Raw genomic sequence first — 27,956 nt, 5'->3', positions numbered from 1 at the left:
AAAAATTGAGATAAATTTCAGGTTGTGATGTTCCAGTGCATGTTTTAACACATCTGTGAATTTTAATTTATATAAATTTCAATTAAATGCCTACAAAATGAAGAATTTTATTTTTATGAGTGGATTTTGCATACCGTTAGAAGTTTGATGAATAATTAATCTGAATATATGAATTATTTTACTTCCAACCTAAGAAACCTATGTTAGTATATTATCATAAATAATTTTTGGTTAATCGGATGAAACAGACTGAAGTAAAAAATTCTTAAATGTAAAAGTACCATAGAAACATTTTCTAATAATTTAACTTGTAAATTTTTCAATTCATAAAGCAACCCTATATTTAGTCATCTCCTAGTTATTCCATTTTCATTTAGTCTAATTCTTAAAGGAAAATGATGACCAAATAGACCTTTAAAATTAGCTAAAATTTATGTAAGAATTTCAGAAATTCTGGAAGTCATAATTCTTTCAAGGACCAAGAACAGAAAAGATTATAAATTCACCAAAGAGCTTATTATATCCTCATATGTGGCTCTAGAATACCATCAAAGCAAAAACAATTTTAATAGAGTCCACAGGTGAAAGGCACTTTACCTATTCTTAGAAAGCTTCTCTGTACATATGTACAAAGGACAAGACATTATTAGACATTACATTGACCATTCAATATTGTAAATTCTTTTGCCCTTCTCAGAATTGTTTAGCAGAATACTTAGAGCGTCTACTGAATACTATAACTTTTTTACTCTTTTTGTAGTTGCATAACATAATGGTCAAAGAGCAATTGTCACCCACGTAGAAGGCAGAAGGTACTGTAAACAAAGCAAAAGGCCAGAATGGCAAATGCTAGAAAGAAATTCAGAGTGTGTGTGTGGTGGTGGTGGGGAGGGGATGGGGGCAGGGATGCAGCCATAGAGGTGAAGTGGACTATGAAAATAAACAAAATCAGTGTGGGAATGATGGGGAGAGGTGGGGGGAGCAAGAGAAATGCACAGAAGGAAATGAATATTGAAGGCAAATGCATCTTCCACTTCAGAGGAGGATTAGAATGAATTAAACCATATTCAGAAAGAACATAAATGCATGTGTATCTCAGGTTTTTATCATCCTTGAATTACTTATAATTTTCTGTTACCTACTGGGGGCAATAACCTCCTCTAAGAAACCAGAAGTACTTAAAAGTGTTTGAAAAAACATGTCTGCCTTGGGCCAGTTGGGCATCTCTGATCTCTCTTTCCTCAGGATGTGGAGTCTGTGCTAGGATCCCAATGTCTACTCATGGACAGCAGTTTCCCAGCCCATCTCTTGGCTTCTAGACCCTTTTACTGTGATTTTTTTCCTAGGGACAGCACAATGATTTTGCTTTTTGTTTTTTTAATTATTTTTTATTTTTATTTTTGTAATGCTAGGAATTGTACCCAGGCCTCACACATGCTAGGCACTGTTCTGCCACTGAGTACTACTTCCTTTTTCCTTCCTTTCCTTTTTTTATTTTTCTTGAATTTGAGATAGTGTCTATTCAGATTACTCAGGCTGGACCTTATCTTGTGATCTTCTTGCTTTGGCCTTCCCAAGTGGCTGTGATTACAGGCATGGAAAATCCAAACATGAGTCTCCTATGTAATTCCTCTGAGCCCTATTACCACTCTGTCTTTCCACTTTATTCCTCACTGTGTTCCATCCATCCAGTACCATATGCTTCACAGAAGCTGATCCATTTGTATACCCCATGCCATACTTTGCCATTTTGAGAATTTTAGAAGGAAAAGAAACTAATTACCCTGGATGATTTTTATATACTCAACATGTTCATATACTGTGTGAAACTATTGTTTACTCAAAGTAGACATTATTGCTTCAGTTCAGTGCACAAATTACCTGAGATTTTTCTCCCTATTGCACAGCCAGGAAAACACAGGGCAGACTGTAGAAAGGAATTGCAATCAGTATTTGCAACCTTTTCTCCTCAATATGCCACCCTATTAATGTAATTTACTTCCTTTATTTGTAATGTTCTTCTTACCTACAAATATCCAAAGTCAGATTTTTCTTCTCAACCAATCTTTTCCTTGTTTTCCTGAATTCAGTATTTTCAGTTAAAAGGTAATTTTCCTCTTCAATGAGTAATTATAAGAAAGGTACATCATAAATATTTATTATAATTATTAATGTTCATGACCTTTGCTTTAAACTAGTTTTGAAAGACTTCTTCCAGGAGATTAGCTATGTAAGAATAGGATATATGCCTTTTTAATTTTTTACCCTGGGAGTTTATAGAGTATACCTCAATCAGTGTCAGAAATAAGCTAATGAATGAAGGAAAGAGTGGCTACTTTCCGTGAACATTTGTAATCTGAATACCGCTATTAATGATGTCACATGTATTGAAAATGAACTACAAAAATATACAAAAAAATCAAAATATAATAAAAATCTATTGTTTGAAGTTGCTGAGATGTATAGTGGCCATGAATTGACCTTTTCCAGTGAAAGCTTGACAGAAATCCAAGATACCTTTTCATGTCAAAAATATTGGCTAATTTTCCATGGCTATTTTCAAGTATCAGATCAGCATTGGAGCTCTCTTGCCGAGATTCTTTATGAGGTAGTCCTTTTCCACTGCCACTCTCCCACCCCCGCACAGTGTGTGTCTAGACACAAAGCCACATCGTCCTTTGACTCATAGCCTCCTGAAGCAACGACATTAACAGTGGGGGTCTTTCATACACCATATATCTTTCTTCAGGGTTTATTATGACTGCTTTTGCGTGAGTGGGTGGTAATATTATTTACTGCTACTATATTAAAAACACAAAAGAATAGATAACATTAAAACAGGTTTGTATGCATTATGATTACCTCTTCCTGGATGCCCTTGACATCAGGATCATCACAGAACATTAAAATAACACTAATATGAATATTTAATATAAGAACATATAAATCATGGTTTTAAATTTAATATATCTGCTGCAAATAATTAAGTTCATTATAAAAGTAGAAGAGATAAGAAATAAATGAACAGTAGGACAAAGGACTTCGTATATGAATTATTCTATATGAACATGAGATGAGCAAGTGAAAAATGGAAGACTTAATTAAAGTCACTTACTCTTTTATCTTGGATGAGTCATAAATAATACATACCTGCCTGCTTCATTACCAGAGGCATATTTGAGATATTTTGTTAGGTATAGAGGAAGGATTTCCTTAATTTTATTTAGTTGTTTGTTGCTACATGTCTTTAATATAAAGTCATTAATTAGCTGAGATTATTCTTGCAGATTAAAAACAGAGACGGTGTCTTCTTTTGAAGAAGAGCTGTATCTAGGAAAACAGTATAGCATATTAATTTCCTAAATTATACAAAATAGTAAATAAGTTTCTAAGTGATTAAATAAGAGCAATTACAAAAATTACTAGATTCTTATCTAAGTCAATTTTAATTTTGCAAATTATTGATTGAACACTTCTAGAATCCATTCCTCCCGTGCACCAATGAGAAGGAAGTCGAGGGTAGTCTTAGTCCCTCCTGCAAAGACTTTTTAGCATTTTATTATTAGAGGATTAATTTTAAGTGATTGAGTAAAATTGTGCTCACAGGATTCATCTAAAAAAGGATAGTTGGTGCCTTGTTAGAAGGTTGTTTTGAAAAGATCAATTAACTGAAATATCTAATTTATGGTAATTCCTATTAGGACACAATGATAATGAACACAATCTACTGAGTCTACCTAGTTACTTAATATCTCCCCAGGGGAAAGATGGTAGAAAATATCATGTTTGTGGATATAATAAGAACCAGATTTCAATCCCAGCTGGGCTCCCACAAATTTTAGGATTTTGGCAAATGCTTTTCCTTTTTAAACTTGTTTCCTCATCAGTAAATCATAATATCTGTTGGACAAGACTGTCTTGAGAATTCAGGGAGTTCACATGTACAATGAACAGAACTGTACCAGGCACATTCAACAGAAAAGTATTGGTTTGTTTTCTGCCAATGGGATTTCTAACCCTGTGGCTTTAGAAGAACCATAAGTAAGTTATTAAGTACAACAAAGCTATAGGTAGACTAAAAAGAGAGTTTATAGTTAAATAACCCCTCTGGAAACTTATTTTAATAAAAAGGAAGAAATAAAGTCATAGACATTATTCCGATGCTAATTATTATTTTTACCTCCCTCACAGTAGAATCTAATATAGCCTGGAATGATTTACTCTGGTGCTAATATAGTTGTGTTTTCTTTCTTTATAGCTCATCACAGTATCTTCTTCCTAAGATCCACATGAAAGCTTGTGGAGTTTCTTCTGTATTAGTCCCAACACCTCTGTTTTCCTCTCTGTAACATTGCTGAGATTAATCAGTAAGCTCTAAAGTATCTCTGCCCCAACTATGAGAATTCACTGCTGTCTCCTGATCTTTATTATGTTTTAACTCCTCTTGCTATTGACAATCACTCCTGGTATTGTGGTTATTCTTTGATAAAGGACAAATCCATGTTCTCCTGGAAGTCCTCTTTCAACTCCACAGCTACTGTTGGGTGTCTCCCAGCTTTTCTTTATGTTGAAAACAAGAACAGATATTTCTAGTTCTCTCTGGGGTTAATAGGAAAAGTGCTGACAAAAACTATGTATTTGGATTTTTTTTGGTCAATTTTCCTGCCTTGCATTCTTAATGTTTCCACTAGATTTCAAAAGATGAGAGTGACACCTTCACCTTACAGCTGCCAATGCTTCCAGATTCTCAGCCAGCCTCTACTGCTTGATGTAGTTCCTTTTAGATATAATTGGTTTAATGAAAAATACAATAATAGCTAGCATTTTTATGTGTCTACTAGGTACTGTGCTAAATTCTTGACCTATAACATCATTTAGCTGTCACATATATATGTTAATTTCTAAATGAATTAAAAGTATCTACATCATTTAGATTAAACTATTATAGTATATCCAAACCAAAGATTTGGTAACAAACATCAATTTTTAATACACGTATAAAATCAACGTAAGAATGTTTATGGACGACATTCACTTTCCAAATTTGTCCTTGTGCCCCGAAGTATCGAATTGAAGACAATCTTGAGTCTTCATTCAGTTCTGGCAGGAAGGAACACCGTAATTGTATTAGTTTCCTGTGGCTGCTATAACAGATTAACTGAAAATTTGGTGCTTAAAACTTCACTGTTTTGGAGCTAAACGTGTGAACTTGGTGTACTGGGAGAGCTATGCTCCCTCCAGAAGCTCTAAGGAAAATCTATTCTTGCCTCCTACAGCTGCTAATGCCTGCAGGTGAGCCTTGGCTTGTGGCTGCATCATACCAATTTCTGTCTCCTTCTTCAAATTGTTTTCTGTTGGTATCTGTGTCTAATTTACCTCTGCTTTTCTTTTATTAGGGTAATTATGATGGGTTTTAGGATTTGCCTGAATAATTAGGAATGGTATCTTAATATCAAAATTCCTAATGTTGTCACATCTGCACAGACCCTTTTCCCAAATAAGGAATAGTCACAGGTTCCAGGGATTAGGATGCAGGCATATTTTGGGAGCCATTATCAGCCTACCACACAAAGATGGATAAGCAATATCTGCCATGGGCAGGAGCATGAGGCTGTTGGTGGCATGTAAAGAACATAATTGCCATCAGTGACCTATTCTGCCAATTTATAAGTGAGGAATTAAGAGGTTTGTCCAAGGTGACTGCATTAGAAAAACCCAGCTTGAAGTATGTGGCATGCTGAATAGGAGAAAGTGGAGGGAGTTTAAACAAGGGGTTTTCATAAAGGCATCAGAAGGCTGGGCATGGTGGCACACACCGGTAATCCCAGCTACTCAAGAGACTGAATCAGGAGTGTTTCAGGTGAGCCCAGACTATGTGATCCTGTCTCAAAAAGTAAGAAGGGCTGTGGATATAATGCAGTGGTGCAGCACTCCTGATTCAGTTCCCAGTTACCTCCCATCCCAGATAAAATAAACTTATGGGCAGAATTCAGTAATACTAACAAAGTTTGTTGAAGTGCTCTAAGACTAGTAACAGCACAGCTGAGCCTGAAGGAGCAAAGGGAAGTTTGCCCTGAATGAGAGCATCTCTGCCCTTTGGTAGAGGGTTGCATAAAAGTGTGGGAGTAGGGTGTGAGTACCAACATGACTCATTCTCTTCTTCCTTTAGTGTTTTACTGTTGCTTTCATTAACAGATGGAAAACAGGATATCAGAGAGCCTGATGAAAGCCACGGGTTAAGGTGGCCTGCAGTGATTGTACATTTCAGTCTCTCTGGGCACATGGCAAGATATAGAAGAATGGAGGTGGAACTAGAGAGACAAAGGAAAATACATAGGTCAATGTCACAATGGTGTCATAACTAGGAGCATGGTCTAAACTACTTTATTCCAAAATGGAGTGCAATTTTTACTATATGAACTGAAATTCAACAAATTTGAGTACAAGTAATGATAAGGCTGTTTTTATATAGCTTCCCAATAAATTCAAGATTTTTTTGTATGTATAGCAAATACAGATGAGAGTTAATTTTTCAAAAAAATAGTTTTTTTTTTTTTTAACAATAGTGATGTGAAGCTGAACTTAAATAGGAATCAGAATAAGGGTACATGGAAGGGTGTATATTTGAGCTACACTAGGATTAGCAATTAATAGAAGTTGGCAAATTTTTAGATATAGAGTTGAATGGAAAAGTATAGAAATGTTAATGCCAAATATGAATCCAAGATTTTTAAATGTAGTGTAAATACGTTTCTGCCATTTACAAAATCAAAAAAGTGTAGCAGGCAAGTTTAGATGGGGATATTATTTACTTTTTGTCAAGTATTGGATATCCAGTAGTATTTATGTCAAGATGACCAGAAGGCATTTGAAATACACGTTGATTCCTGAGATGACATAGGTGGGAAAGGGGGGAATATAATAAAGATTCTGTTCATTTATTCATGAAATTGTATTGCATCTGACCTATGAACCATGTACTCTATGAGGATTTGATGATAAACCAGTGAATATCATAGAACAATATTACTACTTTTAGAGAAATCATTAGAAATTTCATGCATTTAACAGATGAGTATAATAAAATAGGATATATATTATAATATGAGAAGAATGCATGTTTAAAAACCTGTTAGTTTCTTCTCAGAAATGACAGTTGAAACTATAGGACTAGAGAAGCCTCAAAATGTGGGCACACACAGTTTTCATGTTAGAAGGGCACAGTGATTTTTAGATATGATGATAATGAATCTTGCATTCTATTTTGGGGGTAATGTTGTGATGCTTGTATTGCTTCAAATTAATTAAATTACGATAAACCACAAAGTTTGACAATTGATTCCAGATGTTTGAAACCTCCATCATAGTTCTTAAAGTGGTAAAATAATTTCATCTCTTGGAGGTTGGAGAACAGTTATATATGGATGCAGGAGATTGCAGACTAAAGCAAAGAGTATTAAAGGTGACAACATGGTTAGCATTTCCATATTTAAGGTATGAGAGGGTGAAGTGGGGGTGATTTTCATAATATGAGTACTCAGAGAGTGAAGACTTAGGACAGAGTATCCTTCTAACCTCAGCCATACAGGGATTTTGAGTGAGATATAACAGTGTAAAAGGTCAGGAGAACTTAAGAATCAGAGAAGAACCCTTTTGACTTTGTGAAAAGACATATTTGGTGACTTTTTCAAGAGTAGTTTGAAGAGTAAGAATGTAAGAAAGTGATAGGAAAAAAACAGATTCCTAAGGAACAAAGCCGTATAAAGTGAAGAAATAGTCTAGGTGGGGTAGGAAATATTCCCAGCATAAAGGGAGAACAAAATTGAAGGAAATTTTCAATTTCACAGTACTGGACACAAAAATATAATTATAGGTTCAATGAGGGTTCCAATAAGAGGTAAAGATAAAATTATACTAAAGATAAATAATGATGAATAATTCAAGTGAATAGAATGGAATTGTGTCAAGAGTACATTTTACACAGTAAATATTTTAAAAGGTAGAGAGTATTTTTTTGTCCTTGTGGAGATTCAGAACAAAGTAAATTAAATAAGGAGTCTATAAGAAATTTAAAATTAAAATGAAGAGCTATTTGTGGAAGATCCAGACAGGATATTTGTATCAAATCCCCATGAATCTGTGGTTTTCTCCAACAATATTCAAAATTTAGAAAGTGAAGGTGAAGAGAGTTGCCTTCAGCCAGATTAGCAAAATGAAAATATCAAGAGGAAAAAATGACATGATGATGGCAAGTATGTTTCTGTAACACTAACTTTGGAGATCAGCATATAATAGAGGCAAATGAAGAAAATCAGAAAAGTATTTATAAAGCATGAAAATATGTGGGAATAAATCTACTTCCCATCCCTGCAAAACCCTACCCACATTTTCAGGCTCACCTCATGCCACCATAGCCCTTGCTAAACTCTAAGCTCAAAGTTGTCTCACAGCTTCCAAAATACATCAGCTCTTGGCTTGCCTTGAATTCTCTTCCCTAGTGTTTGTGTATCCAACTTCTCATAAATCAGGTCTCAGAACATGTTTTCTTAACTTACCCTTATCTAAAGTCACTCTGTAACTATCTGTTTATAATCTATCACAACACCCTGTTTTCTCCATGTCCCTTAATATAATTTATAATTGTTTATACATATTTTTTATTTCCTGTTTATCAGTTGCTTCTCCCAGTAAAACAGAAGCTCCCCAAGGACAGAGATGACATTGTAGACAAAGTGTCAATCACATTCCCAGATGAACAGCAGGACCTCAATAAATATTTTAAGTGAATCAACATTTAACTAAAGGAATAGAAAAATAAAATAAGCATGAAGAAAAATTCAGTGTAACCTTGATCAGGAGGAAGGGAGACAACACAGACAGAAAGTAGAATTCCACCTTACATAGTGAAGACCTTCAATAAGGTCTTTATGGAGTGGTATGTTGAATAGTGTCTAAATCTAACACCTGGACACTTAATGGGTGAATGATATAGAATGAAGATGGAAAACGATTGGCTCTAATGATGGGAAGGAACTTAATCTTGATTGTTGAATGTCTACAGAAATGTTAGCAGGGATTAGAAGGGCATATTAAGGCCACTGAATGATGTGGACCAATTTAAACTGAGACCATATTAACTGCTGCCCACCTAATTGCACAAGTAAATTATTATTTATTCTAGACATGAAGGAACAGATGCAGATTTCATTTATTTTATTATCTGTGTACCATCTGTAGCAAAATAGGTTTGTAAAACACTATTATGGACCAGTAATTTTATTTCATTTTTCATCATTTTGCTTATCATTATCTTCTAAGTGTTCTTCATCACCATCATCCTTACTATCAGGTTGGCATTTGTCTTGAGCATTTGCAAATCTGTTGACTATTGCATTATACAGTTTTATATGCCTACATTAACTGTCTATCTTTTCTTTCTCTCTATCCTGTTTTTCATTGTCTTATCCCTAATGCAATGAGATTTTCTCCATTTTCAGCTGGAGGGTATTGAATTAATGGTCCTTAGACAGGAAAACATTGAAAGTTTGGCTGAAGTTAACATTTTTAAAACAAAGAGCACATAAGTTTTCACTGACCATATATTTTTTTTTCTTTTTGTAAAATCACTAACCAACATGAATGAGAAAACAAGTTTAAGTGGTAAGGGATAAATCTATGATGACTGGGAAAAATAGAACCTTAATGTGAAAAATAGTATTGCTTGCTTTTATTATTGTGCAGAAATGTATTCCCTTTGGACAGAAATAGAGATATAAATAGCATATGGCTAGAGAGTAATGGCATACATGTTTCAGACTTTTTTGTCTGTACCCTGATAGTCCCGTGGTAGTTTAGAAAAATGTCCATATTCAAACCAGATCTCATTATAAAGAAATATGTTCTTGTTTCAGATTTCCAGTATAGCACCTGTTACATTCTTCTCTTCTGTCCTATGAGAAAACTCTCTAACTCACATATAAGAAATAATTTTATACAGGGAAAGGAAAAACAGAGAAATTTTTTTATTTCAGGAAAAATAGGTGACGTACCTGACAATTTGTATTTATTCCATTGGCCTTTGGTGACATTTTCTAGTGACAGCAACAAAGATCCAAAATTGCTTCTGTAGGCCCCACACAGAGATAAGAAACAGAGGACATTATTAATTTTAACACAGAGTAAATTATTGAGACCAAACACTCCATGATTAAAATATTGGGATTTTTTTCCCCTTTCCATCCCACTCATCACTCTAAATGATCCTCATTCCCTTTCCTTTATCTATTCCCCCATCCTCTAAAAAGCCATCTGCTATTTCCTTTATGAAAAAAATAAAACCTACAATTAGTGTCTTGTTCATCTTTTCTTTCTCAAAAAAAAGAGAACTATTATGCAAATACTCTACAATTTGGTTTCAAATACTCTTTGTACTGTGAGGAGCAATTTTCCTTAATACAAACCCAGCTTTTTTGCCAGGACTTACTAATAGATTTTTTTTAAGGGAGCTTTCACTTTTCACATGAAAAGTCCTCTAATGTAAACTTCTCAAATGCATATTTAGAATGGAATTATCATTGCTCTTTGAATTGTAGGAGGAAAAAATAATCATTTTATATATTTAATTCTAAAAGCAAAGGCAAAAATAACCTCAACATTTTTCTTCTACCTTAAATATCATTGTTTTCTTTACATTAGGAAATGGCCTGTACCAAATATAACTTTCAGTAAATCAGAAAAAAAATGTGTATTATTTTTTTTTCTGGAATTATGTGTGATGGCAGTTTACCTGTTAGCACAAATTCATTGTTTGATTTTAGCTGCTCCTCAGGGACTAAAGCACATTTTTGACCCAATTCATTCCAGGTATGGCTAATTCTAAGTGTATGAAGCCGCCTTGTTAACAGTGTAAGGTGCTGACGGAACTGAAGTAAAAATGACAATACTTTACCATTGAAGTAATGCAGAGCTAACACTCAGAAATTCTAAGTTTTAAATCTGATTTGCTACCGACTAGTGATCTAACCAGGAATCTCATTGATCCTGTTGCCTCATTTTGCAACTGAGAGTGTTCACCTCTTTCAATTGCTTCCCAGGTTTATACTAAGGATCAAATAACTGCTGTATTTCCCTTTTGCCATGGATTGTGGAGACACACAGGAGATTGAGATGTACCAGAGGTTCTCAAAGTTTCATGCTCCCTACACTAGCTTTAGCTGGGGAGTTTACTGTAAAAGCAGATTCCCAAATTCTATGTCTAAATCTGATTACCTGGGTATGGCGTCAGGAAAGCTACACTTAGTAATGATAAACCTAGATGATTCTTATATGAATGAAAAACTGAGGGCCATAAGAGACAGAATATAATCAGTATGAGTTTAATTTGATCAGATACCTAACATTTAGTATCTAACTATCTAGTATATAATTAATTATGATACTTAACCCAATTAGATGTTTTGTTCATTTTTTTTGTATGTGTATGTTTTATATGTGTGCATATTAAAATTCAGTGAAGGAACTCTCTAGTTACACTAAGAGTACAAGCAGCTATTATTAGAGTAATTATTTAATTTGGCTAGCATTCATATCCATACTCATAACATGCACATATATACTCATATCTGTACTCTCTTTATAACTGTACTGCTTTGCTTTATTTCAAATATTTAATGAAATATACAGTGAGTGAGACCAAAATCTATGCAACCTAGTGGATGCAGATAGTCCACATGAATTCTGTGACTATTCTGGTTCCCTGGGGCACCTAAGGAAGGGGAAACTGAAAGACTTTTCTACTTGGAAAACAGTGATTTCAACTTCTGCCACAAAGGATCAGAAACAAAAAATCCTTTGAGACTGGGTGATACCACCTTATCAGCTTATTTCTTCTGTTTGGCCTGAGTCACTCCTTTCTCTGGGCATGTTCTTATGCTGCCCCTTTCTTCTTTTCTCAAAAAGTCAACTGTTAGACCTCACATGAAACCCTGGCTAGATCCAGGAAATCCACACACTTTTTGAGACACACTCCATAGCTGCGAATTACCTTTATACACAGCTGAGCTCAATACCACTAAAATAGTAGCAGAGGTTAGAACTGGCAATGTCCTCCTAAATCATTTTAAGATGATAATTTTCAAGTCCATTACTTTTACATGGGTAATGATGGAAAAAGTTGTGCTCTGCCTACCCGCCTCTTCCTTTCCTACCCACATTTTCTATGTCCCAAAGCGAACACTGTCTACTTGCATGATATTTTTTTTCTGTTACTTTCTTCCATATGTCTAAATATGTTTAGACTCTCAACTCTTAATTTTCAGGTTTATACGTCATTTAACAGTTTCTCACTATCAACACAGGAATGTGCTTTTCACACCATTCCTATCACCTCCTTGCAAAAGTATGCCTCCCTTTTTTTCCAGTATAGTACTGTGATTTCTACTTGCATCAATATTTTGTGCTTGTATTACTATGATTATTTAACTATTTCAGCTATGCTGTGTGGTGAATGTGTTTTCTGGAGCATATATTTGTCTTTTCTTCAAATTCATTTCTTCTTTTTACTTAAGTTTAGTTTTCTGAACTAAACTTGAACACTGGTTAGAAAAAATAAATGCCCTCTTACTATATTTTCAACTCTTTATGTATTCTATCAAGCACAACTTTGTGGGTTTGATTTCCAGGGTGTTGTATCCTGTCGCAATCTAGTTGGACTGCTATCTCAGTCTTCTCTACAGCATTTATTCAGGAATACTCCTTTACTATCATTCTTGATTTCAAAATCTCATGTTGAATCCTTGTTTACTCCATTTGGACTCTTTTAAATCTCTCCCCACCCTTGATGAGCACATTTAGCAGAGCAGTAAAAGCAGGAAAAGTACATTTTTAAAGGTCTGGCATGTCTGGACATATCTATGATGTCCACTCACTTGGTTGACATTTTGCTGAGAACAGAATTCTAGGTTTAAACAAAACTTTCAGAATTTTGAAGTAACAGATCCATTTAGGAGAAGGAACCCATGGGCGGTCTATATTTCTATCTTATATGAATTTACAGTGTTTTCCCCAGAATACTTGTCTTTCCATTGTGCCTGACATCCACAGTCCACAATCCTTTCAGTTTAGAGCTTTCCAAAAGGTGGAGACAGAGCCCTATAATCTAAGTGGTTCGTAAGTGTATTTTGAAGCAATTCTGATGAAATTGGTCCTTCTTCCATCATCAACAGAGGTGTGCGTGCTAATACACCGGAACCTTTGTTGGTGCCCAGCACTGGATTGCGTCTTAGTTTTCTCCTCCTGCTCAGTGAGGCTTCTGACTTCTTAAGTTTGCTACGTCAGTTGCCGTGAGTCAACCACTGTCTACTTTTATTGTTCTAGTCTATTGTCTCCACTCTATTATTATGTTTTTATTAATTCCTTTATTCTCAATATAGTAAAATTGAGAGGGAATGGAAGCAATTCATGTATTAAACCTGCCAGGCCGTCTTAAACAGAAACTCAACAGAGCATTCAGACCTTAATTTTTTGTTGTTGTTGTTAAAAAAAAAAAAATCAAAGCTACAGAACATGTTTAAATAACACAGGGAGGGGGCTGGGATGTGACTCAGTGATAGAGTGCTTGCCTAGCAGGCTGAAGCCCCCAGGTTCAATCCACAGCACTGAAAAAAAAAAAAAAAAAAGAAGAATACAATGAACTTTCAGTACCTGCATATAGATAAATTGATATCAAATTACCATGTATGTACAACCCCCTATGGGTATGTTTGTGTATGCTTACGGATTTGTATAACAAACACACAAATCAATACATACACATATTCCAAATCTCTCTTTCCCTCCCTCTTTATTGCTCATTTTCTTTTTTTCCTTCTCTCAGAGGAAACCATTTAAAAGAAAATTGCAGACATAAAATACTTTGTTCAAACTATTTCAGGATCTCCAAGAATCAAAGAAAATTCTTCCATATATCCATAATACTTTTATCATTCTTTAGAATTTAATACTGGCATAGTATTTACATAATAGATAGTACCTATTCACATATTTCCCCAATTTTCAGAATAATATTCTCTGTAGTGTGTGTTTTTTCTTCTAATTCAGAAATCAATCAAAGACATAGCATTGCCTTGTCTTTATAATGGATTTTAGCTTGAATATCCTTTTTTGTATCTCTCACATGACATTTTTAATGAGTTCAGACCAGTTCCTTTCTAGATTGTCCTAAAATGTGGATTCGTTTATTTATTCCTTATTATTAGATTCAAATTAATATTATTGTCAAGCATATTATGTAGGTGAAATTATGTGGCCTTATGTGAACAAAATTTCATTATTGTTTTCAAAAATTATTTTATTACTTAAAAGCACAAATCAAATCAAAGCAACGTGTATTAACATATCCCTTATGGTAATATGTGTTTCAAATTATGCCCAAAATGTTTATAATAACTTTTGATTGGAGGCAAACTTTAGGATACTCTAAGTAACCATTATGTGTCCACTTTTTATTTCCATTAAGGAAAGTTGTCTTTTGGTTATGATCAACAAATTAGAACTTTTTATCAATTCACAAAATAAGAAATTTGAGTAGACAGAATTTTATAGTACCATGTAGCTCTCAAATTTTATGAATCTATGACTAAGAATCACTTGTAATTTTGAAAACAAAATAAATTTCAGTAAAGATTATGGATCAAAATGTATTATTCAAATGTTTAATCTTGTATATAAATTGGGTATTTTGTAATATATATGTTTACATATTTACTATTTGTACATTTTACCATCTTAACACTGACCAACTCTACACTAATAATAGATGTCTTAAAATTGGGTTGTGTTTCTCTATCTGCAGATGGCTGCATTTGTATGGATTATTGTACCCTAGAATGAAGGTCAAGAATTAAAAATCCATGGCCTAAGCTGGGATTCACTTTAATGTACTTGGGAGTAATAAAATATTATTCATACTTCAAAAGAGAACACATTGATATTAATTTTATAGATACTTATTCTATAACCACTTACATTTTACTGAGTATATAGGCTTTGTTTTTATTTAAATCACTTTAAGACTAGTTGCAATAATATCTTTTCATTTGTAATTGAGTATATTTTCAAAAACATTATCAGCACCATCAGAACAATGCAACCATAAGTGTTTGAAAGTTTGAGTTGAAATATTGGTATTATTTTTTTTCCTTCTTACAGGAAGCTCTGATCATGGCCAGCATGGACCATCCACACCTAGTCCGCCTATTGGGTGTGTGTCTAAGCCCAACCATCCAGCTGGTTACCCAGCTGATGCCCCACGGCTGCCTGCTGGAATATGTCCATGAACACAAGGATAACATTGGATCACAACTGCTGCTGAACTGGTGTGTCCAGATAGCTAAGGTAAGTGCTGTCACTTCCTATGGAAATGACACTTCTGTGTTTATATCTCCTAATCTGGAACAGTTTGGAAATTGAAAACATGTCAAGTCTTTCAAACCATTAAAACAAACAAAAATTTATTTTCCATATATTAAAGATGCATTATAAGGTGGTACCTGCATGCCAAACACAGATAATTCACATGATCTACTCATATGTTTGGATTACCATTACTGTGCCATTTGTGTTATATTGAGTATTGAGAGGCCAAAATAAAAAGCTTGCTAGTCATAGGGAAAAATTACTATATTGGATTTCTTTGATTTTTTGTTTGTTCTAGTATAGTTAACAAACAAAATTAAGAAAGAAAAGATTGGATGTCCAAGTTGTTCCATTGTTAGCTGATTTTATTACAGTATATGGTAGAATTGTCAATAACCATGAATTATACAATGCTAAATATTTTCCTAACCCTTTGGGAAGTCTTCAGCTGGTCTTCAGTGGTTAACTTCACACAAGAGCTCAGGCATGTAGCATACATAAGGGGAGTGAGCTTGGTAATGGGGGAGGTGGCTCTGTGGTGAACCAGAGAACAACTATTGCCCTTGAGAAGCCTATGATTTGGAGAACATTGCCAGTTATCAGATATAATTTTTCAATAAGGCCTATAGTTCCAAATTTGTAAATGAATTCTTCAAATTTAAATGTTAGCTCTAACTTCAGAAGCACTCTAAGAACACACAAAGCATTTACAACCATATTCCACAAAGGTATACACATTTTCTTATTTAAAAAAAAAATCTATGTATGATTTCTTGTACTAGAAACTTTCTTGAAGAAAATTCTCTTTCCTAAAAAATAGGGAATGTGATAAATTTAAATTCACTATTTTAACTCTTAATTTACTCAAAATATTTGATGTTTTATAGATTTTATAGACATATTACTCTTCATACTTATCAATGGCAAAATATTAATTTACTAGTCTTTCCCTATTTATTTTTGCAATCTAAGAATGAATAAAAGTCCATTACCAAAAGCAGAAATTTGAGACAATTCTTACAAATGCAAACCTCAGAATTACTTGAGAGAAAAGCCTAGCTTAGTTTTATATACGGTAAGGTTCAATTTAGTTTCCTTAAGGACTATGTATTATAATTTTGTGTTTATTCTCAAATCATCCTAGTACTATAAATAAAAACATAGCTAAGATTTAAATTTCTTAGCTCTCTCTGTATTTCCTGCTGTGTTCTCCACAATTTAAGTTTTGTCTTTAGGAATCCATGGCATTAATATTATCATTTATACATCACTATATACTCTAATGATAGAAACTACTTTGAGTGCCTGGAGTAACCACACAGTTTTATACTCTTTTTCTCTCTGCTTGAAGTTTTTTTCTTATATCTTCTTGATTCACACAGCATGGTCTTATTCATCCATCAACACTGATTGGTCTTCTTCTCTGCCAAGCCCTCCCTATTCAACATTTTCTCCAGAAAAATGTGATTACTTTCTCTTCTACATTAATGTCGATCATTGGCATTTTGAACACATTTCTGTTATTTAAATGCTTTACTATGTTTTTATAAATCTCTTTTGATTTTTTTATGGAAAACTTGTTTAATCATTAATCCTTCAACAAATACTTGAAGGCACTTATATAAGATATTATGCTGACTTGCTAAAGGAGGAACATATAGGTAAATAACAGACTTGGGTCTGATTCTCTCTGCACATCCTAATAGGCTGAACATTCAAGATGAAGTATACAGTTATATACCATCTGGAAGAAAAATAATTATAGGGTAGACTTAAGAGAATGACCAATAAGTTTTGAGGTAGAAAACTGGCTATGGGAAGAATTACTTAGAGGGAAGATTACAGGGAACCCTACTTAAGGTAAGCAGGTAAGTTATCATCCAATGGGACAATTTTAGAAGTGAAAGGGGACTCTGTTACTAGTCACTTCCGGACAACTGGCACAGGAAGATCCTAAATAGAATGGGATATGTGATTACCCTGTAAGGCATAGAAAGTTTGGGTTTTAATTAAGTTCAGCAGGTAGTTATGAAATATTTTAACATGGAATTGACAAAATTTATGGTCTAAAGAGATCACGCGTTTATGTATAGAGATTATTTGAAGTCAATAAAGAATGGAAATGAGGATTCCAGTGCAGACTCTGGGGGCAATGCAAACAAAGAGAAATAGATGGAATGAAGAGATATTTTTGTGTAAAAACCCAAGTTGAATGATTATTAATTACATGTGGTAGGGGACAAAGACGAGTATGGTGGGTGCCATTTCCTGAGATGGTGAAGGATGAGAGATGAATGTGTTTAGAGGATAATCAAGTGTTCAGTTATAGACATAGCACATTAGAAAAAATTTGCAGTCGTGGATCTAGAAACATCAAATAATCAAAGTTGTTCAGATTTAGGAGTTACAGGTATTTAAATGTAAGGAAATATGAGGCTACCCCATGGCTAAGTCTGATTCTTAAATCTATTCTTAAATCTATTCCTAAAATTAGAGTCTTATATGTAGTATTCATTAAAGCAATACTTAACTCATACCTTAACTAATAAAAAACAAAAAGTACCCTGAAGGAGAGTGTCCTTTCTTTATCTTTTTCCCTTGTTTAGGGATGGAGTTGTATAGTGGAAGCAGCATTAGGGTCAGAAAGACATACCTTCATTATTATGTTGGTGCCTACTTTGCAGTTTTGTGTCTTTTATTGTCATCCAAACTCTCTGAATCCTTTTTTTTCTGTGTATGTAATATAGTTAATAATTTTTATATTTTCTAATCTTCAAAATCAACAGATCTGGGCTGGGGCTGTAGCTCAGTGCAGAGCACCTGCCTTGCCACATTATGCATAGTATTTGCATAAAACCTGTAAATATTCTTCCATATGCATTAAGTCACTTCCAAATTACTTATAATACCTAATACAATGCAAATACTTTGTAAATCATAATTATACTGTGATGTCTAGAGAATAGCGATTAGAAAAAATTACTAGATATGTTATGATATGATATTTTATATATAAATATATATATTTTTTTCTCCCATTGGTTGAATCCTTGGATTCAGAACCCACAGGAATAGAGGTCTGATAGGCTGAATAACATCCTAATTCCAAAAAAGGCTTCATCCTGTTCCCAGAATTGGTAAATATGTTACTTTTCATGTTAGAAGGGGCTTTGCAAATGTGATCAAATTGGAGTCTGCGGTTGAGGGGTATCCATGGAGTATTCAAGTGGGCTCAGCATGAGAACAGGGACCTATTAAGTGGGAGGAAGAAGGACTAGGCTTAAAAATTGAAGACAAAAAACACAGAACAAGCGTCGGAGTGATATACCATGAAGATGGAATCGGGCCACAGACTGAGCAATGTAGTCTACCTCTGGACACTGGAAATGGAAAGGCATTCCTATAGTCTCCCAAAGGAACACAGGTCTGCCCATACCCTGATTTTAGTGTGGTTAAACTGATTTCTGGCCTCTAACCTCCTGAGCAGTAAGAGAATAAATATACATTGTTTTAAGCCACTAAATTTGTGGTTATTAGTTAAAGCAATAAAAAAATGAATGTACTTCTTTATTATGATTTGGAGATTAAATAAAATAACCCATGTACATTTCCTTGCTCAGCTTCTAGAATATGAAATGTTGAAATACAGTCTCATTATCAGCTATAGGTTGGAAGCCATAAAACAGAAAATTGTTTCATAAATGTCTGTGAAATATAGGTAATATTGTCTGAGTGAAGACAAATATTTTACAAATACCTAGTTCAGTAACTTAGAGGCTTCTTTTTCTTTGCTTCCAATTCTCATCAAGACAGACTCAAGAAAGTGTCTGAGATTTTATCATGATTGACCCAGTACCCGCTATTATCTTGCTTGCATCTCTTTGTTGTTGTTGTTGTTGTTGATAAAACTGGGCGGTGAAGGGAGAGATGATGCTCTAAAGTAATCAATTTATTTTTGTGTTATAACATACCTGTGGAACATTGAACAGTACTCAGAAGAAACAGTGCTCGCAACTGACACTACCAAACATTTCTTCTGGGCAAGGACTGACTGTGTATATTTTTAATTAATTGATATGTCTCATCACATATCTGTGAGATAGGTATCACCATTTCACAGATAAATAGAAATATAAAGAACTTAAGTAACTTCATTAAGTCCAGAGAGGTCATAAATGAATAATAGAACCATTGAACTATCTTGTCATGTACAAGGAAATAAGTATTTTTAAAATATTTTCATTAACATTCAAAATTTTCTATCCATTCTTTCATTAATTGATCATTCTACAAAATTTTATGTAATAAAAGACACACATTTAAACATCAAAGTCATCTACTTATAGGTGGCCCTATTCACTCCAGAAGCCCAGCATAACATGGTTTTGTTTCATGTTCATACAATATCATATGCCTTCTCGATGGCTTAGGAAACTAAGATGTAAGGTCATGATGACAATTCCTTCTTTCACAGTTGTTGCTGAAAAGTTAGACAAGTAGTCTTTTTTGACAAATTAGAAATTCTGAAAAGCGTGTTGTGGGCTTCGAGTGAAGAACTTCATGGTGAATAGCATTGATAATGAGTCAATCCATACGGAATATGTTTGTTAACTTTCCATTTTCTCAAATTCCTGAAATAAGACAAGTCATAAAGAGAACAGGGATCCTTTGGCTCATGGCTTTGGAAGTTTCCATCCATAGGCAGTTGGTTGGTTGATCATTGCTTTTGGGCCTCTGACAAGGTAGGACATTATGGCAGGCAGCAAGTGGTGGACCAAAAAAGCCATTTGCCTCACAACTGGAATGTTAAAGGGAGAAAGAGGAAGAGGCCAGGGTCTCACAATTCTCTTCAAGTGTGTGCCCCCAATGACCAGACCTCCAATTAGGCTCCACTTCTACAAGTTTCCACCACCTCTCATGGGAACTGTGTTTTAACGCATGGGCTTTGGAGGACATCTAAGATCCAGACTAGAGCAGGTATCGAGCCTATGCTGCACACCTGGAATCTGCTGGATTTTTTTTTACATATCATGTTAGTCTTTACTAAAAATTCTATCAGGTTATAACCCACTATTTTACTATATTATAGATGAGAAAAATTAGAAGTTCTAAAAGACACACTGGTGTATTGATGCCCTGCATTCTATATCTCTCTCCCAAGCCAGGTCTCTAAACCATTTTGCACTTTTTCTTCCCATTCACCCCCCCCCCCCCCCGCCGCCACACACACACACACCACTGCAGCTTTAAGTGACCTGCTGTCCTTACATGGCACTTCTAAATCTGCAGACTGGGAAGGAGCACATCGTTTTACTGTAGTTGTGTCTCATTATCAATTCCATAGGCATATTCTGTTATAAATAATACTTTTTTTTACTTGAAAAAAAGTTTTTAATTTTTTCTAATTTGTTATACATGACAGTAGGGTGCATTTTGACACATATACACAATGAAATATTACTCAGCCTTAAAGAAGAATGAAATCAGCACTGACCGGGCACACTGGTGCATGCCTGTAATCCCAGCAGTTTGGGAGACTGAGACAGGAGGATTGTGAGTTCAAAGCCACCTTCAGCAAAGGCAAGGCACTAAGCAACTCAGTGAGACCCTGTCTCTAACTAAAACACACAATAGGGCTAAGGATATGGCTCAGCGGCCGAGTGCCCCAGAATTCAATCTCCAATACCAAAAAAATATAAATTAAATTAAATTAAATTATGGCATTTTCAGGTAAATGGATAGAACTAGAGAATATCATGCTAAGTGAAATAAGCCAATCCCCCAAAAGCCAAAGGCCAAGTATTTTCTCTCATAAGCTGTACTGATCCTTAGTCATCAGGGGACAGGGTAGGGAAGAATGAAGGAACTTTTGATTGTGCAGAGGGGAGTGAGGGGAGGGGAGGGGGTGTGGGGATGGGAGGGATGGTAGAATGAGACAGACATTATTACCCTAAATACATGTATGATTACTCTACTGGTATGACTCTGCACCATGTGCAGCCAGAGAAATGAAAAATTGGGCTCCATTTGTGTATGAATAATACTTTTTATTGGCTTCACAAAGATGTGTTCTATCATCAGTTTCTATGTCACATTTTCAGGAGAAAGTACTAGATGAATAATTAGAATTTCTTCAAATAATGTTCCAACTATTACAATAATGGACAATCAAACAGTTCTATAAACTGTTTGATATGTTATAGATACAGGTCATAAGTGACACTATAAATTAAGAAGCGAAAATGTATAATCTGGCACATTCAGCCCACAGACTCAAGAACAGATTGCCTAGGTTCAAATTCCACCTTTACAATTTATGAGCTGTGTGGCCTTAGACAAGTTAGTTAACCTCTCTGTGCCCCTGAATAATAGTATCTGTTTCATAGAGTAATTATGAATATAAGACAAAATTTGTAATATGTTAAGGATGCTGTTTAGCATAAAGAAAGAATATTCACTATTTGTTATTTGGAGTATTATCTGACATGATAATAAAGCAAGACATATTTGTATAGCCAGGATATCCTAATGATGTCATTTTTAAAATACAGATGACTGATTCTTAAATCCTAGTTATAAAATTTTGATGTATGAGACCATGCTGGATGGGAGAGAAGGTCACCTGCCCCTCCTATCTTCCTGTACTTTCTTACCCAGGTTTCTAAGATGCTATTTATTCTACTTTTGCTCTTATGGCTTCTGATTTTCATGTTAGAAAATTGGATTGTTTGTAATATTGAAAACATGCGAAACTACCAGTGAACTAGTAGAGAAGTGAGATCAGGGGTAATTCTTAGAATAAGACAGTCTATTATTGAAGAGGAGCAAAGAGAAAATTCTGAGTCTTCCATCTCAAGCTAGAAAAGGTCAATATTGGTTTGACCTCCTATTACTGAACACATTTTTGCTCCTGACTCCTTTCTAAGGGAAATATTATTTGTAGCTTTTTGCTGTTGTTATGGCTGCATTTGTAAAGCCTGAGTACTGTATATAGGCCACTATTTTTCAGAGTCCTGAACCTTCCTCAGAGCTTTGTCTGCTTATTTTACTTTATTGTCAGATTTTATTCTGGTACTCTATCGATTTGCAGTTTAATTCAGATGTAGGATTCCTAAGGTTTTCTTTTTGGGTGGTAAATGATTGGAAACTAGAAGGGATGATACTAAAAATATGTCAGAGGCTCACTGTGCCCTTCAAAATAATTCACAAATTGCCTGAGTTGTAAATTTACCTACTTCACAATTCTTAAAGGGGGATGGAAATAAAAATCATTCAATCGTTTTATGAATTAAAATTAACCCATATGTTTAAGCAAGGTTCTTTAGATTCTGCTTATGAATAACGATTTTTTTGGTTATATTTTTGAAAATAATAGCTTTCAGCAATTTTTTTTTTCAGAGAAAACTTGTATTTTCTCAGAGGTTGACAGGATATTCATGCCAGTTTAGCAAATTTCTCAATTTTTTTTTTTCATTTTCTTCTCTACTTTGTTTGTCCCCAAATTCCTTTTATTATCTGTATCATCTCCCTAATTAGAACTAGTAAAACTGATTTTTGTGGCTCAGGGATTTTGTTCTTACTTTTTCTTTGTTTTTTGGTGACAGATTAGGAGTTTTTGGGAGTTGGAACCTCCCTTGGTTCAAAAACATAGTTCACAATAATGGAAAGGAGAAAAGATTGCAGCGTTCAGAAATAAATTCCTCTTCCATACACAAATGTGAAGTCTTGCTTGAGGCTTGAATGTGTCACATGAGCAGAGACTTCACTTATACTCCTTATCCATTTTTTTTTTCCATTTTTCACTTGCAGCAAACACATGAGGTGACAGGACACTGTAATTTCTCATTTGATTCAGCCACTTACTTCTGCATGAATGAAAACTAACTTCATAATCTGAATGGCTGATGCAAATTAAATGCATGAACTAGGTGCTGACATTTCTGATTTTTTAAAAAAATATTTTTAGTTGTATATGGACACAACACCTTTATTTTGTTTATTTATAAGTAGTACTGAGGATCAAACCCAGTGCCTCACACATGCTGGGCAAGCACTCTACCACTGAGCTACAACCCCAGCCCTCTGATTTTTTTTAAAGACCACATTCTGTGTGTAAATGTAACCTCTGTCACATGCACATATGTACAAAGCCACAAAAATAAAAATTGATAATCTCAAGAAGGGACTGACTCTACCTACTAAATTTTATGAAAAGATATAATTGGCACCTATGATTACACTTAATGCTATAATAGTGACAGCTAATACTGTTAGAAATTTGTGATTATCATTTTCTTGAATTGATACTTTGTGTATATTTTAACACAAATTTTTACATTTTATGAAAGCAGAAAAGTAGAATTGAAGATAAATATTTAAATTCGATATAGTATTGGTGTCATAGCTAAACACCATGTAATGACAATGCACAATTAAAATTAAGAGACTTGTTTTGTAGTTCTATAACTACTTTTAGAAGAAAAAACTACAATAGCTTAATATTTACCATTTTTGTTACTATTATTCAAATTTGAACACATTATGTATTCTGATCAGTGTTATTAGATCTTTTGAGAAAATCAGTGACATGATTTTAACTCAGTGACTTAACTTTATTTGGGGTAAATACCATTAGGTTCACGGTAGCTTACCTGATCTCTGAAACATGGATGTCCTTGTTTATTTCAACAATGATCAGTGTCCAATACTTATTTTCACTAAAGAGGTGAATTTTTGCATGACCTGTGTACATTTCTTAGAATCATGTCATAATGAGAAATTGGAAAACTGAATCCCAAAGGAGAGTCACTTAGATTCTTTGTCTAACCAAGAGGGATTCATTTATTGATTATAATTTTTAAAACATATTAAGTGTATTAATCAGGGTTCTCAGTGAAACAGAACCAACAGAATGTATAGAGATACAAAAAGAGATTTATTGTAAAGAATTAGCTCATGAGATTATGAAGGCTGAGATTCAATCTTTATGGGCAAGCTGAACACCCAGTAGAGACAATTCTCTAGGTCCAGTCCAAGTTCAAAAGCCTGAGACTCAGGGGATTTAATGGTGTAGTTCCAGTCTAAAAGCCAGCAGGCTAAAGACCCAGGAAGAGCCAGTTTTAATTCAAGTCTGAATGCAGGAGAAAAACAAGGTCCCAGGTCAAAGGCAACCAGGCAGGAGGAAATCTGTTATGGCACAGCCTCTTTGTCCTATTCAGGTCTTGTACTGATTGGATAAGGCCTACTCACATTAGGTGGGGCATTCTGCTTTACCCAGTGTACTAATGCTAATCTCATAGAGAAACAGGGACACGCTGAAAATAGTGTTTAACCAGATGTCCTGGCACTCACATGGCTCAGTCAATTTGATATATAAAGTTAACCATTGCACTGAATTTAAGAAAGATCAAAGTTGAAAAAAAATCCATATATCATGTTGTTCTATCTCACTGGGAATGTGGACGCAATAACCACAAAAATAAAAACTATTGCTTTATGTAGTTGGAAATGAGAGATTATACCTTCCCATTGTTACCATCCATTATCGGTGGTGATGAGTCAAGCACACAAGGCAAGCATATGAAGCAGGGTTTATTTAAAAAGGGGTAATGTAGACTTCTCCCATGAGGGTGAAGGGGGCCACAGCTGGTACCCTGGTATCCCAAAAGGTAGGTGTTCTGCCCTTTTTATATGCCCTAGGCTTCCTCTGTTCTCCTGCCTTTTCTCCCTGATCTTTCTCCTTCCTGCACACCTGACTAGGCCTAGGATGGTAAGGTGGCCAAAAGGTGGGAAACAGGTGGGCTGAAGGGGGAAGGGCAGGATGGAGTAGTCAAGGACACATTAACAACCTTATAGCTCCCTGTAGGGAAGGGAAATTCCTGGGACAGGTTACCTTGGCAACAGTTTGGAGCAGGGGCAAGTTCTTTTTTTTTTTATTGGTTGTTCAAAACATTACAAAGCTCATGACATATCATCTTTCATACATTTGATTCAAGTGAGTTATGAACTCCCATTTTTACCCCAAATACAAATTGCAGAATCACATCAGTTACACATTCACAATTTTTACATAATGCCATATTAGTGACTGTTGTATTCTGCTGCCTTTCCTATCCCTGTTCTTGATAAGGGTGGAGGAAGGGCTCTGAAGGAATTAACTCTTCAATCCCTCAGGGGACAGTCTCCAACTTCCCAGACTCACTCAGAATTGGCCTCCTAGATCTGACCTGACTGGATTTACCTATCTACACTGACTGCCTGTCTAATTCTGGCTTCTCCAGTAGTTATTAGGGTAGGATTTAGAAGAAAGTAGTACTTGGTGTTAGTTTTAGATCCACCACTGATAATCCATAATGACTTAGATAAATTCCTTACTGTCTTATCTGTTTTCTCATCTATCAAATGGACACAGTCTTAATGCTATTGCAAGGGGGAAAATATGATCATGCATCAGCTCTGCATGCTTCCTACCAGAGCTTCAATGTTCAATAGACATTTTGATAATAGCAAGCAAAGTCATACACTATTTAATATTTATTATCACCAAAATTAGTCAATTTATTAATGATTTATACAGAAAGGCTCATAATATGGCAGAAAAAAAAAAACATGAACCTTAAAGAAATAAGATCTGAGTTTGAATTCTGAATCAGAGTTATGAGTCCTTCAAGAATCGTTTCCTGTTTTGCCAAATAGAATATCCATGCCTGCATAAAATACATCAAGTTTATGATTACCCAATTTGAAATAATAAATAAACAAATAGGGGCAATGGATATTAATCTAAAAAATTTGATGAAAGTTTCTGTGAAACAAGAATATATAAATATATATGTATGTGTGTGTGTGTGTATATATATATACACATATATGTATGTGTATATATATATATATATATATATATATATATATATATCCTTTATTCATTTGTACTCATTAATTGAGCTCATGAATATAGTGAATATTCATTAATATTTACTATAATTATCATGGAAAGAAACTAGATTTTCAGATTGAAAATCTCTAGCTTTGAATGCAAACTCCACCAGTCACTAGCTATAAAATTTGGGATTTTGTAAACTCTCTGAACAGCCTTAATTAAAAATTAGAGATAATAATATCTACCTTATAAGGTTGTCTTATAGATAAAAGAATAAAATGTGTCACTATCATAACCTATTGCTTCACACAATATTGCTTGATAAATATTGACTTGTTTTTTAATTACACAGAGCAATGCTTTCAAGGCTTTCCATTTCAGAAGAACATTGCTTACCTTTCCATTAATGAAAAATTCTCTTATGGTTTATCCCAAGACAAAGATAAGTCTGCTCTAGGAGAGTGTTTTTTGTTTGTTTGTTTGTTTTTTAATAATTTCCTCATGTTAAATGGAAATAAATTTAGTCTGAGATGCCAGATTCAGGAATACGGTAGTACATTTTTTTTCTAAATTAAAATTATTCCATATTAAGGTAGCTACCAGTGTCTCTGAGGTGGGAGGAAAGTGATGATATTTGCCAAATGTTATAAGCTTATAGTTATAAGATGGGCAGTTCTAGAGACCTAACATACAGTGTTGTCAGTGATGTATCTCATTGTTTGAAATTTTCTGATAGAGTAGATCTCAAGTGTTCTACACACACACACACACACACACACATACACACACACATATACACACACACACAATGATAACTAGGTAAGATGATGGATAAATTAGTTAGCATAATGTTAATTATTTTACTATGTATATGTATATCAAAACATCCTATTGTACTCCCTAAATACATTCAATTTTTACTCAGGGGAAAATTATTCCAGCTTGGTACACATCTATCAGAATGGGTTAGTCATTCTTATCTCATGTGTTGGGAAGTCTCCACAAAGTTTCTTCTACTGAATGGCTGTTGTTCAACAGAGCTAGGCTGGGGTGACTGGAATACTAGGGTTCCTACTTCACCTAACTCCCTACATTAGGCTAGCCAGAGCATGTTCTTATAAAACCTTATCTCATACCATCAATTCCCCTAGGCCTGGCTGTCCATCCATACAATATCTCATGAGAGGTCTAGTAGCCTCTGTGGGTATAGAGTAAAAGTAGAAGCAGAAGAACTCCCTCCTCACTCACTCCCAGGTCCCTTCTAGAACAGCCGCCAGGGGGAATCCTATTCCCCATTCCCTCTTGAGTATTGGAGAACTTGACCTCTCTCATTCAGGTTGTAGAGTTCAGTTTCTTTGCTCAGCCACATTGGTGAGGTTCCACCCTTACTTCCACTGCTAGATATATAAAAGTCAATTTTTGTTCTCAAACAACAAAACCTAAGTGAGATCTGTCTCCTGCATACCTGTGCAGTTTTAGATCCAGCACTACTAAAATCCTTTAAAACCCTTTCTAGATGGGGAGCTTAAACTAGAAATAGAAATGTTCTTATTTATTCCAAAGCAACAAGCACAATGCTAACTGATATCTTAGTCAAATATTTTGCTGGCTACACTAAAGAAAGGGAAAACAACAGAAAAAGGACATGGAAAGGACCTAGTCC

General features: G+C 34.6%; 1 protein-coding gene across 3 annotated transcripts in view; it reads left to right on the top strand.

Moving 5' to 3' along the window:
- Nucleotides 1-27,956, top strand: part of ERBB4 (erb-b2 receptor tyrosine kinase 4) — a 1,081,463-nt gene that overhangs the window by 894,550 nt on the left and 158,957 nt on the right. For all 3 annotated transcript variants that reach the window (XM_081261308.1, XM_081261306.1, XM_081261307.1), the window contains one exon: nucleotides 15,208-15,393. In XM_081261308.1, the coding sequence (XP_081117434.1) occupies nucleotides 15,208-15,393 (186 nt within the window). The remainder of the gene's footprint in view (nucleotides 1-15,207; nucleotides 15,394-27,956) is intronic.

Source organism: Spermophilus citellus, assembly GCF_964194105.1.
Source record: "Spermophilus citellus genome assembly, chromosome: 11".
Lineage (NCBI taxonomy): Eukaryota > Metazoa > Chordata > Mammalia > Rodentia > Sciuridae > Spermophilus > Spermophilus citellus.
Note: the sequence above shows the minus strand (reverse complement) of the source record. Positions and strands in the feature narration are given on the sequence as shown.